The sequence below is a fragment of the Sciurus vulgaris genome (assembly GCF_902686455.1).
Source record: "Sciurus vulgaris genome assembly, chromosome: 15".
NCBI classification, from domain to species: domain Eukaryota; kingdom Metazoa; phylum Chordata; class Mammalia; order Rodentia; family Sciuridae; genus Sciurus; species Sciurus vulgaris.
In genome coordinates, this window is record NC_136476.1 from 87,239,693 (window position 1) to 87,256,805 (window position 17,113).

Genomic DNA, 17,113 nt, shown 5'->3' on the forward strand with positions numbered 1-17,113 from the left:
GCTCTGGTTCCGCGTGCCGGAGGTGGGGCGAGCGCCGCTCCATAACCGCCCGGCGGCCTCAGGGTCTGCACAGACGCCGGCCAGCGGCGGCGGAGGCACCGCGCGGCTGGGACGCCTCCCCACGCCGGAGGAGCGCCGGACGCCCAAGGCCCGCCCCCAAGCCCTTATTGGGTGGGATCTGCGGAAAAGGGCAAGTCCAGGTTCCGTATTGGCTAGTGCGGAGGAGTGAGGGAAGGGGTGGAACCTGGCTTCTCCCGGACTCCTCATTGGCTAAGAGCTCGGTTCGGCCCCCGGCTTCTCATTGGCTAAAGTCGAGGGCCGGTGGTGGTGTCTTAAAATCCTCCGGGTCCCTGCTGGCTGCTGGTAGAGACAAGCCTTTGCCCCGCCCCTCGGAACAACCCTCTTCGTTTTAAACAAAAAGTCCAAGGCGCTGCTGTGGTTCACTCCGAATTCCCCGTGGCCAACCCTGAGGCATTTGCTCTTCGAGGCCTGGGAGTCTTGCTGAACCTGAGGATTTAGGAGACGCGAGCGGTGAGAGAGGCCGGAACGATTCCTTCACGGAATATTGAGGAGAGGCCTGTGGGAGTACTTTGAGAGACGGACCGTGACGGGCCCGGCCAGGCGTGCAGGGATGGCGGCAGAGACGGCCGACGCGGGGCCGAGGGCTGCGGTCCCTGTGGAGCTGCGGCGCGAGCGGCGCTTGGTGTGCGTGGAGTACCCGGGAGTGGTGCGCGACGTGGCCAAGATGCTGTCGACTCTGGGCGGCGAGGAGGGCGTCTCCCGAGTAAGGAGCGGGGACTCGCCTGGACAGCGGGGGAGGGACCGAGTCGAGGGTCTGTGGCCGAGGGGGCGGGGCCTCGCGGGGAAGTGTGGTTTCCCTGGCAACGGAGGTGGTGCTGCACCCAGTGGGCGGGGCTTCGCTACTCGCGCCCAGGGCGCTCCCTGCACCCAGAAAACGCAGCGGGGAGGGGGCTGTCTAGTGGAGACCCTGGGCCTTCTTCTGTCCTGTCCCTGGGGATGAGTGGCACCCTCAGCATCCGCACCGCGAATGCGGCCAAGTTGCAGCCTGGAGGGTGTGCTGTGCCGCTTGGTCCTCTTGGCTCCGAGTAGAGAGCAAGCACCCGGAGATTGAGAACTGCCGACCTGCCTGCTCTGGGGCTCAGAGGTGCATTAGTTGACTTCTTATTTTGTGGCAGGCATGTTCTACTACTTTGCTTACATTCCACCCTCCTTAGAGCCCACTAGGGTCAGACCTGCGCTATGTAATGTATTTATTTTGTTTTGTTTTGGTGATAATTGGGGATTGAACCCAGGACCTCAAGCATGGTAGGCAAGCACTCTACCACTGAGTTACATCCCTGGCCCTTTAAAATTTTTATTTTCAGCGAGGGTTTCTGCCCAGGCTGGCCTTACCTTTCCCTCCTCCTACCTTTGCCTTCCACGCAGCAAACTTATATACCTAGTAGCTTCCAGGTATAGCCATACTGCGCTGTGCATGGCTAGTGTCTGCATTTTACAAGAGAACACACACAACTTATTCAGGGTCATAAGCAGGGGAGCTGAGCTGAGGGGAGGCTTTCTGTATACTTTACATGTACCATATCTTGAAATGACTCTTCTTTAGAGAGGTTTTCTCTGAACACTGTAACCAAGTGTCTTCCTCATCCTTTAATTCCAATCTGAAATTTTATATTGACATTTATTGTCTGTCTCAGTTCCTTGGCTGTGAGGTGGTGAACTTCCTAAGAGCAGGAATCTCTCTTCTTGGCTTCTGTACTTCTAATATTTATAAGTATGCCTGATTCTTCTTAATCTATGACTGAATCTTCACAACAATCTTATGAGTTAGATACTATTTTTAAAATTCTCGTTTCTTAAAGATAGGCAAGAAAGGTTAGGTCCAGTATCTCTTACATGATACAACAGGGACTTAACTCCTGCATGCCTTACTCTAGAGCCCAAGTTCTGCTTCCTCATCTTTTGTGAACACTGAAAAGTCTTGAACTCATCATTGAGCACAGGGTGCTAGTAGGTTCTATGCTGATTTACTCAAGTGCCTGTGGCCTTGATCGAACCCTTAATCTCACACTCCCAGGGATGATCTCTACCCAACTGTAGTGTGAGCCCTTTGGGAAGGAACCTTTACTAGTCATTCATTCTACTTTTGTTTCTTGATCACCTCCTGTGTCCAGGCCCATGTCTGGATGATCGAGGCTCCTTGTAACCTTCATTCTTTCCTTAGATAGTTCCTGAGCATTTCCTGAGGGTCACATCCTATCTGGAGTGCTGGACAGCCAGCAGACCAGCTTGCAGATGGTCTCATCTCAGGGCGTGTTGTGGGTGCTTCCAAATTCACCTGAATCCCTCTTACCCAGCATGGGGCAAGCTCTCATTCATATGTAACTGACAGTCGTTTATCCTGAGGGCAGCAGGACAAGTGCTTTACACCTACATTCACTTAATTATTGCAATAGTTCTAGGAGGTGGGTACTGGCCTTATGTTTGAGGAGAAGGAACTGTGACTTTGAAAGCTGAAGGTGACAGCTCCTCAGAGCCAAGTGCTAATTTAATCTCCTTTGGACCTAGAAACATCTACATATGAGACTGAAAACCATAATCAGTCCTGGCATGGTGTATGATTCCTGGAGTAGGTAGCCCTAGACAGATCGCTCCACCCCACTAGCCTCAGTTACCTCAAAGGCAAACCCAGGGTGGTTATGTTGCTAGGAGAGTCACATCATGCCTCTCAGTGAACAGGCACTTGATGGATGGCAGCTTTTATTAATTGGAAGTTGTCTTCAACTTTATAAGGCCTTAGAAGGAAGGACACCATTCACCCTCCTTTTCTCCACTAGATAAAACATTGAGACGCTTGGGTTTAGAACATGAGCCTGTGGGGAACTAAGAGCTCAGCTTGGAACACAGCCTCCTGGTCTTCCTGGGTTACCAGCAGGCTTGGGAGGAGCAGCTTCCTGCTGGCTGCTCAGCGGCCCTCTGCTTCCCTGACTCCCTCACCTTGCTGCAGATCTATACAGACCCCACCAAGAGACTGGAGCTGTACTACCGACCCAAGGACCCGTACTGCCACCCAGTGTGTGCCAATCGCTTCAGTACCAGCAGCCTGCTGCTCCGGATCAGGAAGAGGACGAGGTGGCAGAGAGGAGTGCCTGGAGTTGAGGCCCACTCCAAGGTTGAGTTTGACATGGAGATCCTTGGCATCGTCTCCACCATTTACAAATTTCAGGGTAACTGAAGTCTCTTGTGGCATTGGGTTATCTGGACCTGCTGTGGAGCCATGTGGGTCATCTGCCCAGTGAAATGCACAAGGCAAATTACCGATTAGCCTTAGACTTGTCCGTAGTTATAGCTTCCAGCATGTGTCTGACCGGGGCTGTGTTGTGTGGAACAGCAGAGCACAGGCACCGTCCTGAAGGCAGTCCTTCCTTCCTCCAGCCAGCCCTGCCTTGGGGGTGGGGGCATGTCACTGCCCAGCCCTCTGTGTTCTCAAGAGAAACCAGGACTCTGGAGTCCTGTGAGTGTTGGTGAAGCCACCGTGTGGGCCAGGTCAGGCTGGCGGGCAGGCCTCCAGTCTGCGCCCCAGTGTTGTGGATCAGCGTCTTGGTCTTGATGGTATTGCTCTTGTCTCCCCTCTGGAGTCAGGCTGGTAATCACAGGGAGCCCCTGGAGGGTCTCTGAGGTGGGTCTGGGGAGGTGGGGTAAGAAAGAGCACAGGTCTTGGAGTTGGGCCTGCCTGGGCTCTTCTGTGTTCTTTGGGCAGGTGGCTTGCTTCCCTCAGCCTCCACCTCCTTGCCTGTCCAACGGGGGCTGTGGCACCCTGAGTTCCTTAGGCCTTGAGAAGATTCTGGAGATGGTACTTGTTGAAGGACTGGGCCAGGCACACAAGAGGCATGTGGCAGATTACCACCAGGCCTTATAAATGCCAGTAATTACAACTGCTGTTCTAAGGCAGAATTTAATGAGGTTAAATATTAAGGAGGGAAAAGGGAAATCAAAGGAGAAAACGGGGAAGAGGAGAGAAGTCAGGAGGAGAGCAGGAGGAGTTGCAGTCTGTTGGCTCTACTGGGATGCCAGTCACCCTGTGGGCCGTGTTCCCCAGAGGGGGCTGTCCTCCTTGGGACAAGGTGCTCCTGGTGGTCCCTGAGATACCACACTTGACATTTCTCTAATCGAGCCAGCCTGTGCTACTTGTGGCCCTGGACTGGCAGTATCAGCCCCCAGAGCTTGGTAGAAGGTGGGTCCCAAATGCTCCATCTGCATGTTGTGTTAGGAGGCACCGCCCTGGGCTTTACCCCCAACACCTGCACCGTCTCCATCATAGATGTGATTTAGTTGCACAGAAGCAGCGGGAGGATGCAGCTTTATCTCCCACCTCCGTCCTCACAGGACTTGCCTAGTACTTCCCTGGGGCATATGGGTGATGCTGTGGCAGCTACCAGGTCAGGGTGAGTGTCCCTAGCCATGGTATCTGCCATCTGTCCCCATCTTTCTAGGAATGTCTGACTTCCAGTACTTGGCGGTGCACACGAAAGCCGGTGGCAGGCACATGTCAATGTATGACAAAGTGCTCATGCTCAGGCCGGAGAAGGAGGCCTTCTTCCACCAGGAGCTGCCGCTCTACATCCCGCCACCCATCTTCTCCCGCCTGGACACCCCAGTGGACTACTTCTATCGACCAGAGACCCAGCACCGGTAAGGACCCTTCCCCACTGCGGGGCTGGGATCAGAGCCAGGGCCCTGCGGCCAGAGGGTGTGGGTCCAGGACTGGATGCCGCACTCATGGCAGGAGGCCTCAGGCGTGCCTCTCAGCCTCAGATCCCATCGCCGGTGGTATTGCTCAGTAGAGCTGTTGGGTTCAATTCCTTCCTTTGTTTCTTGTTTCTTTTTTCTATTTTGCAGTATTGGGGATGGAACCCAAGGTCTCGTGTGTTAGGCAAGTGCTCTGCCACTGAGCTACATCCATAGCCCTTATTATATGTTGGGATAGGGTCTCACTAAGTTGCCCAGGCTGGCCTTGAACTTTTGATCCTCCTTCCTCAACCTCTGCAGTTGCTGGGATTTTCCGTGTGTCCTCCATTCCAGGAGGAGGATTAAATTTTAAAAGCATGTTTTCTTAGCTCGGTGCTGAATATAGCACAAGCCTGGTGATTGCTTAGCTGGCTTCATTCCTGAGGACCTCTGAAGTACAGAGAACTTGGCTGTGGGAATTGAGGGTTCCTGCTGAGAAATGTTCTTTGTGGTCCTGCCCCGATCATAGCTGACTAGCTACTCTGGACTCATGGTCAGCAGCAGTAACACTACCTGTGATATGCCACCTGTGAGCCCTGACTCCGACCCAGCCCGTTGTGCCTCTTCTGCCCTCCCCATGGCCTTGACCACTTCCATCCTGGGCAGACTTCACTGCTGTTCTTGTGACCGATCCTGCCTCTGTCACTTCCCTTTGCCACGTTCTTCCTGCAGGACCTCGGCCCCGTTCACCCTTGATGTTGGCCACTCCAGGTCCACCCCCGAGGCCAGAGATTGCTTCTGAGCCTGCCCAGCCCACCCATCTCCTTGTGCTGTCCCAAGTTGGCTGTGCCTGTGCTGTATGTGGCTCACTGTGCACTTGACTGTGGTCTGTGTCCTGTCCCCCCGTGGAGTGTGAGCTCCTGAGTACAGGTGCTGGGTGGGCTTCTGCACTGAGGAAAGCCCAGGTGGGATGACTCCCAACCCTCCCCCAGGTGCACATCCCTAACTGATGAACCACAAGCCACTCAAACAGTGAGCTCAGTGAGCTCTCTGACTGAGACGGTCTTGACATAATTAGAGACCCAGGCGTTAGAAAGGCAGGCCTGGGCATTTTCAAAGGCTGGTTTTTCCCTAGAGTCCAGCCACATACTGACAGGAAGAAGTAGAATTTGCTTTGTAGAAAAGCCAGAGCTGAATAGAGTAGGAAAAAGAAAAAACAAAGAAAATGCATTTGAAAATACCCAGCTTGAGATTAATGACATTCGCCTGTTCTGCTGTGGTCCCTAGTATCCCTGTGGGGGTGCTGGGTCTGTGTGACTCACCAGGATGTCACCCTGTTTTGCTAATGAGGAGGCTGAGACCCAGGATCCCTGGGCTGTGTGGGAAGCACCCAGTCCTGGTCTTGCCCCGACTCAGGCTCAGCACCACACTCTATTTTTGTGAACTTTCCTTTTAAAATTACACATGGACAAATTTTTTAAAAAAATTTTTGCTTATAATGTGAGCTCCCCAAAGGAACAATTTGTCCTGCTTTGTTCTCTGCTGCGACTTTGGTGCCTGGACAGAGCCTGGCCTGAGCGAGGCACTCCCTGAGTGTCTGTGGGCCTTGCAGGGGAGTAAGATGGGTGCCAGCAGATGAGCAAAGGAGAAGCACAGTGTGCACGGTGGCCTCTGGTGGTGCTGTCTGCCACCCACGCAGCCTCTGGAGAGCGGACTGTGGGTAACGTGGCACCTTGCTCACAAACAGGGCAGGTACCAGAATGTGTCCTGTGGCATGAAAAGAAATCGTGGTTGTTGAAGCCTAGAAAGTAGAGAAGTCTGAAAGGTGGGCCCAGAAAGGTCATCTCTGGAGGGTGGAGGAAGGGAGCTTCCCCTTCCTAATTAAACATGTCCTTCAACAAGTCCTGGGCAGGCGCTTGCTGCGGACGCCCTGGGGCCCCGTGGCAGTGAGGCTCCATTCTGGGTGGGGACTGTGGAACTCGAGCAAATGAATGGGTACCTTCCGGGGGTAACGGGTGGGTGGGTTGAGGACTCAGGAGGAGCTGGTGTTGGGAACCAAAGCCTGGGTACCAGCCAGGTAGCTGAAGATCCCGGAGAACATTCCAGATCAGGGAGTCGCATGTGCAGAGGAAGGACCAGGGGCTTGTGCTCCCAGAGCCAAGGGCTTGTGGGGCAGGGTCTCCTAGACTGTGGCAGTGGCTTTGATGATGACTCAGAGGGGCATTATTCTCTGCCTGTAAGGAAATAGGAGCCAGGCGCAGTGGTGCATGCCGGAGGTCCCAGCTACTCATAAGGCTGAGGTGGGAGGATTGCTTGAGTCCAGGAGTTCAGGGCAGCCTGGGCAACATTGAAAGAGAGAGAGAAAGGAATGATGGGTGGGAGGGAGGGAGGAGGGAGAGAGAGAGAGAAAGAGATTAAAAAGTACCGTGGAAAGTTAGCGGAGTTGTTTAGCTGGAGCTACATCCTGCTGCCCTCATTCCCTTGCTTCTGGTCCCCATCCCTGCCGGTGGCCAGCCCGCCTGAAGAAACAACGGTGTGCACCTCTAAACACCTGCACCAGAGCCTCCCACCATGCAGATTTCGGGTGCTCCTGCAACAAACGCCCCACGTCAGGCCTCCTTCAGCTTCCCCAGTTGTCGCTGAAGAGACTCAGGAGCCAGAGGAGGGCTCCACACGCCCTTTCGATTGCTGACTCCCAGGTCTATTTACTCTCTCAGTCCCCTGTCCCCTCCCCAGCTGTTTTTCTGATTGTGACAGTAAACCATGCTCATTAGGGGAAATTACAGAAACATACAACCAAAAAGACAGGCGACCCCAGCTCCCTGCTGAAGACCCAGTCTGGAGTGATAAGTGTCCTGCACGCATCGTGAGCCCAGCGGGGGTTAAGTGTTGGGGGGTGGTACAGTGAGCACCTTTTTAAAGTAACACATTTCTGAAATGTTTTGTTCCCCCCACCAACCCAGGCTATTTACTCTTATAGTCAGAAACAAACAAATGTACAAAAGAAGGAGGTGAACAACTTCCGTGCAGCACTCGTAGGCACTGGGTACAGCCCAAGTTCCAGTCCTGCCCTGGAAGGCCAAGGGTGGGGGCCAGTGCCCTTGGGCCAACAGGCCTGTGTTCTCTCCCGTGTGATTTATTAGTTTTCCACCTATGGAAAGAACCTGCTCATATTCCCAGGCTGCTATTGATTATTCTGCACTGTTGGCCTTCCTGGGTACACAGGGCCTGGCCACTGCCTTACAGGCCCCTAACAGTTCTGTGGAGGCTGGAGGGCTAGCCTGACAGGCCCCTCCATCTCAGGGATGTTGAACCCCTCCTGCTTCTCTGGGGAGCCTTCCAGGCTAGCTAGTCCTGCTGATTTTGCAGTCAACAACCCATGACCCCTAACCCAATTAGAATCACGGTGACCCATGGCCCCAGCTGGAAGCCACCATAGGAGGCAGGGGGTGGATAGCAGAAGTAGCAATGGGGCCTTGCCTGCCTGACAGGCCTGCGCCAGGACAGTCCTAAGGGCTTCTGCCCTCAACTGCTCTCTGCCCCTAGGGAAGGCTACAACAACCCCCCACTCTCGGGTGAGAACCTGATCGGCCTGAGCAGGGCCCGGCGCCCCCACAATGCCATCTTTGTCAACTTCGAGGATGCGGAGGTGCCCATGCAGCCGCTGGAGGCCGCGGCACAGACGTGGAGGAAGAACTGCACTAACCCTGCAGACCGGGAGGTGGAGGAGGCACTGAGGAAGGTGGGCTGTGCCCTGCCCAGCCCGCGGGCCGCCTGGCCTTGACAGTTTACCAGCTACTTCTGTCCCGTGGTGCTGTGGGCTGGGCTACGCTCTTCGTTAGTACATGGGAGCTTTTCTCCGCCAGACGTAGCATCTCCAAGCCTCCCATAAGTCCTGCAGTCCCTAGGTTGGACGTACTCGGTGTTCTCTAGCGGTCCCTGGGGTAGTTGGGAGCTGGTGCCATGCTGGTGTGAGACTCACACGTGGACCTGGCTCCGGTGGCCTTCATGTAGCCCCATGTGTGTTGCAGCAAACCAAATGGAGCTAGCCCCATGCCAGGCCTGGGGCCTCTGCCCCAGATGGAGCTGGAGCCATCACTGGCCATTGTACCTGTCCTCTGGCTGTGGTGCTGTGGGGACAGGGGCCTCCCAGCCAGCCAGCTTCCTTGGTTAAGCTGAAGTCACCTGTCAGGGCGCAGTCTTAGAGACAGGGTGGCTCCCTAGCACTTCTGGGTGACACAGGGTGGCCTCCTCCCCACAGCAGCCTTCTGCAGGAATCACTGGGTCACTCCCGTGGTCCTCGTGGCGCTACAGCTCAGCACCCACCCTCCAGGTCAGGGCTGGGTGGAGTCCAGTTTGCCAGCGCAGCCCTGCGCCCGCTGCAGTGTGGACTGTGTAAGGACAGGGACTGCGTCTCTCTGTCCTTCCGGGATCCAGGCCACATAGTTGCACCTGGCTCGTGCTGTGCTAGGCTACGATCTGCCTCTGAGGGCGGGATGGACAGAGGAGGGAGGGGTGAGTGACTGGGCCCCATGGCCTCCCCCCTGGAAGGGTCTGCTTGAGCTGGGCAGGAGGGTGGGGCCCCTGGTACTTATTTGAAGGCTCTGCCATTGACCCCCTCAGCTATTCGACATCCGGCCCATCTGGTCACGAAATGCTGTCAAGGCCAACATCAGCGTCCACCCTGACAAGCTCAAGGTCTTGCTTCCCTTCGTGGCCTACTACATGGTGAGTGCCAGCACCCACCCCCTACTGTGGTTCCCACCGGTGTGGTCCTTGATCCCTGACACGATGTCCTAGAGCCACAGCCAGACCAGGGACCCTGTCTCCTGGGACCCTTTCCCCATCCTGCACCCCAGACGGCCTGTCAAAGCCAGCCAGAGAGGTTTCTAGCTCCCGCGTCCACATTCACTCCACAGTCCCTAGTAACGTTTGGCCCTGTTGGGGTGACTTAGGACAGAGTGACTGCCTGCCTCACGGGTGAAGATCATGTGCTGTCAGATGGCCATACAGTCAACTTGTAGGGACCAGGTGCTGCATGAGACTGGGTGCACATCATATCCTTTATCATCCCTGAGGAAAAGCCCAGGCTCAAAGAGGTGATATGACACATCAAGATTCTGGAGCCAGAGGGTGGCAGAGCCACCTGGGGCCCCAGCCTATCTAGCCACAGAACCTGGCCCCTAACTACAGTGCCATCTACCTCAAATCCTTGCTCCAGAGTGGGGCAGATTCATCCCAGGAAGGGGATGGAGATAGGGTGGCATTACTGAGGTTCCCAAAGGTGCCAGAAGGAGAGGGATCTTACCTTCCAGGGGTCCCATGTTTGGAGGAGCCACACAAGATGTGACCAGGAGCTTTGCAGCAGGTGTGAGAGCAGGAGAAAGGCCTGTCCTCTTGTTCTGTTGGAGGTTCTGGAGAGCCACCTTCTGTCACTTAGCATTGGTGTCTTAGGCACAAGTCCTTCGGGAGTACCACTCAGGGGCAGAAGATGACCTGTGTGCCAGGACAGTGCTAACACATGGCACTGTGCCAGTCTGTGGTAGGGGCTCCTGATCTCAGGTGACTCCCAGAATCCGGAGAAGGTGCTCTTGTGACCTCCATCTGGTGGGCAGACTGAGGCTTTGGGGGCCAGGTGGCCTGTCGAGGGGGCAGAGCAGAGTGAGTGTTCAGAGTCCTGTTCCCAGCTCTCAGGGTCTGCTGCCTCAGCATGGGGCTTGGCCCACCTCATGGGGCTTGGCCTTTCCTGTCTCCAGATAACCGGCCCCTGGAGGAGCCTGTGGATTAGATTTGGATATGACCCCCGTAAACACCCAGAGGCCAAGATTTACCAAGTCCTTGACTTCCGAATCCGCTGTGGGATGAAGTACGGTAAGCTGTGAAGAGCTCTGCTCTCTGCCTGCGAGCCTTCTCCTTTTGTAACGAGCCTGTTGGTGTGGAGAGGATAGACCCTCCCTGGGGAGAGTCTGTGGGACACAGAAGCAGAAGCACAGGTCCTAGCTTGTCCTTGTCCACCACTGACCCTCATTTTTGAGCCATTGTCCCTTGTTTGCAATTCCACAGTGCCCTGTGGTCATGTGACACGAGGCTGGCCCTGCTAAGTGTCTAACCTGGGACCACAGCAAGAGCACACAGGACATCAGTGCCCATTCCCCCGTGGTGTGGCAGCTTGGGTCTGCTTTCCCAGGAGCTGGCCCTGTGAGCCATAAAGTTGCAGCTGCCAGCCGGCTGACGGGGGGGCCCTGCCAGCTCCCAGCATGCCCACCCTCCTCTGCAGGGTATGGCTCCAGTGACATGCCTGTCAAAGCAAAACGCAGCACCTACAACTATAGCCTCCCCATCACCGTCAAGAAGACGCGTGAGTGCCTGGGCCCGTGCCACGCAGCCAGCAGGAGGGATGTGGGGGCGGCGGGCACCTGGATGGCGAGATGGGAAGTGCCACTGTGGGCTCACTCCAGGGCACTGCTGGCCCTTCTCTTGGTGGCACAGGAGGGTGCAGGAGGGTGCGGCTGGGTGGTCTCCACTTGTTTGCCTCAGCCCTGTCCTTGCCCTGTACAGCCACCCAGCTTGTCACCATGCATGACCTGAAGCAGGGCCTGGGCCCGTCAGGGGTAGCCGGCCCCCGGAAGTTGGCCTCCAACAAGTACAAACTCAAGGTAGGTGCCCCAAAGCCCAAGGAGGGTGGCCCTTAGCCTGGCTGGGGTGGAGGGTGCGGGTGGGGCTGGCGTCCTGGGTTACACTGGGAAGGGCTTGATTGAGGCCTTGGAACTTTCCAGAAACTGAGAGTGAGAACTCAGGGTATGAACCACCCAGGGCCATGGGGGTTGAGGGCCCCTCAGCAGAGAGGCATTGACAAGTCTCAGAGGGAAATCTGATCCAGCAGCTGTGTGGCTGGGTCTCGTGAGCCTGGGCCCCACGGAGGCTGGAGCTGCCGCCTGGGTGGTGCATCAGGCACGTGCTGTAGAGCCAAACCAGAGCATCTGGAGCCCTGCTGAGGCTGGCTGGGTGTTGGGAGGGGTGGGCCCACAGGCACACACTCTCACTGGTGTCACCCAGCAGCCCTTGGCACTTGCTGAGCCTTCCACACCGACTGTAGTGCTGCTGAGTGGCTTAGGGGAGCCAGCAGATGCCCCACCCTGGAAGCTTTGCCTGGGGGATGCCAAGTGAGAGACAGCAGGAGCTGTGCCCGGGCCCCTGCACCTGCCTGCTGTGTTTTCCAGACCTTGGCACTGTGCCAGGTGAGGGTGGCTTGTGCTAGCTGAGTGAGCCTCCTTCCCCCAAGGACTCTCAGGTGGCCGTCCCTGCCTCCAGAACCCATGAAGCCCTGCCTTCCTCCTGGGATGTCAGGCCAGTGTGCAGGGCACATGAGGTGACCAGCTAGCAGCCGTTGGTGAGGAATGGGTGGCCAGGTCCTGCAGGAAGGCACAGAGAGCAGAATCCAGCACAGGCTGGTGCCAGCCCCATGGCCTCCTCACTGCCCTCCCAGGACCTCCTGGGGAGTCAGAGCTGGCTTTGCTCCCCAGCTCTGCCTGTTTGCCCCCCTGGTCCTGGTGACCAGCCAGCCTCTTAGAGAGACCCGCCCCCCCGGGATCCTGCCACATGGTCCTAACACTGCCCACCCCCAGGGCTCTGGCTAACGTCCATTCTGTCCTTCTCCCCAGGACTCGGTCTACATTTTCCGGGAGGGGGCCCTGCCACCCTATCGACAGATGTTCTACCAGTTGTGTGATTTGAACGTGGAAGAGTACGTACCCGAGGGGCCTGCAGGGCTCTGGGCAGTGCTGGGCGCTGCTTGGGACAGCGTCTCTGCAGCTCTTTGACTTCATGCAGCATGCAGCTCTCAGGAGGAGACGCTGCCCTGGAGTTGGGTGCTGCTGAGGGTCCTGCTACAGGCTTGGGCTGTGCCACCCTTGGCGACCACGTGTGATGCCAGGGCTGGGCACTGGTGGTCGGATGCTCTGGCTGTGCACTCTTTGTCATTCCCCCACTGTTGCCCACCTAGGGTCCTGACATGGTTCCTAACCCTGAGGCCAAGCAGAATTCCAGGAACCTCTGGTCCACATACTCTTAGTAACGTCCAAAACGTCTGAGGAGTGGGGCCCTGGGATAGAGGTGACTGGCAGCAGTGGGGAACAGCTCCCACTCTGGGGAAACGGACTCCTGCCAGAAGGGCGTGTGACATCCACCCAGCTGGCCTGCAGCTGATGCCGGGGACTCTCCGGTGGGAGCCTGGCTGGAGCACACAGCCCACACCTCTCTGCCCATCACTCTGCAGACCATATGAGGGCTGTGCTTCCCAGCACAGTGCCACCTCTGCCAAGACCACCCATGGGCACCCTGACGGAGGCCCTGCCCAGGAGCCTCGTGTTCCACTCCTGCTTCTGCCTACAGGTTGCAGAAGATCATTCACCGCAACGACGGGGCGGAGGACTTGTGCACAGAACGGGATGGGTGGTGCCTTCCCAAGACCAGCGATGACCTGAGGGACACCATGTCCATCATGATCCGGCAGACCATCCGCTCCAAGAGGCCTGGTGAGAGCCTGTGGGGAGAGGGGAGGCCAGGGGAACCAGGACCCAGTCCCAGAGCCAGCATCCCAGCTGAAGCACCTGGGATGGGAATCATGGTGCTGGCCCGGGGGTCTGAGACAGGCAGGCAGAGGGTGGGGCTTTGATCCAAGGCCTCTGCTGGATGCCCTCACCCCTCCTCCGTCCTCCAGCCACAGATGGGCTGGCTCTGCCCTATCTTCTTCCACCGTGGGGAGCAGGGACAGGAGGAACCTGGGCCCATTGCTCTGCTCTGCCTTCCTGGGCTCCTTCCCCAGCCAGGGCCAGGACTGGCCACTGGGAAGCAGGACCAGCACTTGCTGGGCTGTGCTCTAAGGAGGTCGAGGAGACTGATGGGGGCCCTGTGGGTCTTCTCCTGGGATGGGGCCTGAGCAGAGGCTCATGGCCCTGCTTAGTCACACATGCAGCCCCTTTGCAAACCTTTCCCAGGGATAAAGGTGGGCCCTTGAGGCCACCTGGGGCTCTGCTGGGAGAGTGGTTTCAGACCTGCCTGCCTCCATGTCTCCTGGGGTGCTTGTTAGACCTCAGCTTCCTGGGCCACCATACTTCCCACAGTAGCCCAGTGGCCCCATCGAGGGCCACCTGCGAAGCCCATATGGGACACTGTCTGATTTCCTCTGGGCCCAGCACTCTTCTCTAGCCCAGCCAAAGCTGACCGTGCAAAAGGGCAGCTGATGTTTGAGTCTGGGGAGGATGAAGAGGAGGAAGAGGAAGAGGAGGAAGAGGAAGAAGACTTCAAGCCCTCAGATGGGAGTGAGAATGAGATGGAGACGGAGATTCTGGACTACGTGTGACAAGACCCTCATCCCCAAGCTGACCAGGTGACCCGTGTCCAGCCTGGTGTGGGTGCCATGGCAAGCTGTGGTCCCCATTGCCATCCACAGTAGCAAGACTGGCCCCAGAGGCCCCTGAGGAAAGCTGGAGTCCCAGAAGGACAGGCCCTGGCCCTGGTTGTGCCTGCTGCTCAGTGTCGCCCTTTTCCCTGGGCTTTTGGGGACCTTCCTGGCTTCACCCACCATAACCCAGCTCAGAGTCTGGCAGGCTGAACTGGCGCTCACAACCTGTGGTGGAAAGAAAGCCAGAGGTGGAGTTGGCGCAGTGCAGCTGGGTCCTAGCCCGTCCCAGCTGGGGCCTCGTGACTGGGGGCAGAGATAACTGCCACAGTCTCTGGTCACAGATGGACGAAAAAGGCCCTTGGTTTTGGATCCCATCCATTTGGGGTGGCTTTGCAAAGGCCAGGCCCAGGCAGAATCGTCCTGGTCAGTCAATTTCCTGAGAAGTCTGGGTGTCAGTGCAGGGGTTGGAGCCACAGGGAAGTTTTCTGGCCTTGGGGCCCCTGTAGCACATCTCTAGTTCCTTCACTCACTGGTGACATGCGGGTAGTGCTGGGACAGTTGACACAGGCCTGTGCCCCTCATTGGGGTGAGATGAGGACACTGGGAGTAGCCCAAGTCCGGACTTGTTCCTGACTTTCCCAAATGGATATGATCTTCAGAAGTTCCCAGAAACAGTTCTTTTTGTCTCACAGCTTCCCAGCGTGGACTCGTGTCCGGCAAAGCCCACTTCCCTGGAGTGCACTCCCACGTAGTGCTCTCCTGTGCCCACAGGGCGTCACCACCTCTTCCCTCAGGGCACCTGGGACAAATGGGCCATTGGCCTGCTTCTCTGTGTGACTGTAAGTCCCTTCAGCATACAAAATAAAGACACATTAATCTCAAAGCCAAAGGCCTCAGGCCAGCCACATCCTGCTGACCAAGTTCCTGGGAAATCCCGTCCCTTGGCAACATCAGGAACCCAGTGGCTCAGTCAGCCCAAAGTGGCTAGGCCTGGGCCAGGTGGCCTGCTCCCTCCTGCTGGGGAGAAGCTCAGCCCCGAGGCAGAGACAACTCTTGCCTAAAGACAGGCTGCCTGGGCCTGGCCGGGCTCCCCTCTGCACCGTCTCCCTTAGGAGCAGCACCTCTGCCAGGTCTCAACTTGGACTCTGTGCAAATCTGGGGAGGTGCTAGGTCAGGGACCCTCAACACAAGTAAGCCTTACCCTCCTCCCCCAGAGCCTAGGACAGTGCTGGTCTGGCCTTAGGTCTGCCGAACTGGAAGGACTTCCCAAGGTCTACTCAAATTGTAAAAGGCGTGGTGATTTCTCTCCCAGAATTCCCCCTTTTAAATAAAAGCTTTTATTACAAAAAATGTCAAACATACAGAGAAGTACTGAGTGACTCCAGAGCCTCATGATGCAGCAGCGACCGTCACACCAGCCTTGCTGTTGATTCCCCAGGGTCCGTCTTGTCTGTGTGTTTCTCGTTGTCTCCAGGAGCCCTGTGCTTCCTGTCTCCGGCACAGAACTCTCGGTTCTCTGAACAGCAGCACTTGTTCCATGTGTGCTGCTCAGGCTTTGCCAGGAGAGCAGACCTGTCCAGCCTTATGTGGACACAGATTTATATCAAGGAACTGGCTCATATGATGGCAGAGGTGCAAGTCCCACATCTGTATGGCGGCAGTGGATGGGGACCCAGGGGGCAGCCCAGTCCAGAGGCCATGTGCTGGCAGACGTGTGAGCCTTGCTCAGAGAGCCAGTTCTGTGCAGGTGAACTCTGCCTGGGTGAGGCCCACCCTTCACCTGCTGGGAGGGTAATCTGCTAAAGTCCCTGATTTAAATATCAATTTCATCCAAAAAACACCTTCACAGAAGCATCCAGAATAATATTTGACACCGTTATCTGGACACTGTAGTCCAACCAGGTTGACACATAAAGTTGACCATCATAGTACCTAACAAAAATTACAAAAAGTAATTTCTTAGTGTCTAATCCTATTCCATATTCCCATTTCCCTGAATGCCTTGAAAATGGCTTTTTGCTTTTGGGTCATGACTCAAACAAGTCTCCCAGTCCTATCTGCCGTCTGCCTTCACCACAAGGTGACAGCCCACGGCCCTGCCACAAGCTGAGGTATGCTGGCACTGTGCTCTGGGGCCTCCGGGCCACAGCCCATTCAGCTCTTTATGGACAGTGCAGTCCAGGCCTCCTGTTATTCCAGTGGAGAGCACAGGGCCATTGTCCTATGGAGAAGCCCTGCTCTGGCTTTGCCTAGCTGCTTTCTCATTGTGGTATTTGTCATGCTCTGCCATCCCTTTATGTCCTGAGTCCCGAGGGGAAATTGCCCAGGCGGTGCACCCATTTGGGAGACATGGGACGCCTTGTCCAGGTGTCAGCCTGAGCCATTGGTCTTTCACCTGGTGTTTTTTATCAGTCATTGATAAAATGGTCACCTGAATTGGATACCTTTTTTTTTTTTTCTTTTTGGTACCAGGGATTGAACCCAGTTGCCCTCAATCACTGAGCCACATCCCCAGTCCTATTTTTTATTTTTTATTTTGAGATAAGGTCTTGCTAAGCTGTTAATGGCCTCGCTAAGTTGCTGAGGCTGGCTTTGAACTCACAATCCTCCTGCCTCAGCCTCTGAGTCCCTGAGATTTCAGGTGTGTACCACCACACCTGGCTCGAATACTTCTTCAGGGGTTGCAAAATAGTTATTTTAAGAATCAGTTCCCTCTGCATTTACTAGCTGGAATGCCCTAAAGGATTCTTCCTCCTCATCCATTTGATTACCTTGAAATACTATTTGGGCAGGAAAGAGGTAAATACCTGGCTGTTTTCCCCTGGATCAGTTTCCAGAATCAGTGGCCTCTTGACTGATGACGTGGTCACACCTCTGTGACTAAGTCAGGGTTGAAATGCCTTAAGTGGGAAATGCCTCTTCCCAGCCTGCTCTCAGCACTGCAGCACACACCAGGGTAGCCTG

General features: G+C 56.1%; 1 protein-coding gene across 2 annotated transcripts; it reads left to right on the plus strand.

Moving 5' to 3' along the window:
* Positions 1-327: 327 nt before the first annotated feature.
* Positions 328-15,642, plus strand: GTF3C5 (general transcription factor IIIC subunit 5). Of its 2 annotated transcripts, none has more exons than XM_079113450.1 (11): positions 328-784; positions 3,026-3,245; positions 4,512-4,710; positions 8,293-8,488; positions 9,370-9,474; positions 10,503-10,617; positions 11,024-11,104; positions 11,305-11,402; positions 12,408-12,490; positions 13,138-13,280; positions 13,743-13,871. In XM_079113450.1, exons 1-11 carry the CDS (start codon positions 632-634, stop codon positions 13,760-13,762), a joined length of 1,413 nt encoding a protein of 470 aa, XP_078969576.1. In that variant the 5' UTR covers positions 328-631; the 3' UTR covers positions 13,763-13,871. The 2 variants fall into 2 exon arrangements, with proteins under 2 accessions (XP_078969576.1, XP_078969575.1); XM_079113449.1 differs by lacking the exon at positions 13,743-13,871 and adding an exon at positions 13,941-15,642 and having other exon boundaries at positions 330-784.
* The last annotated feature ends 1,471 nt before the right edge of the window (positions 15,643-17,113 follow it).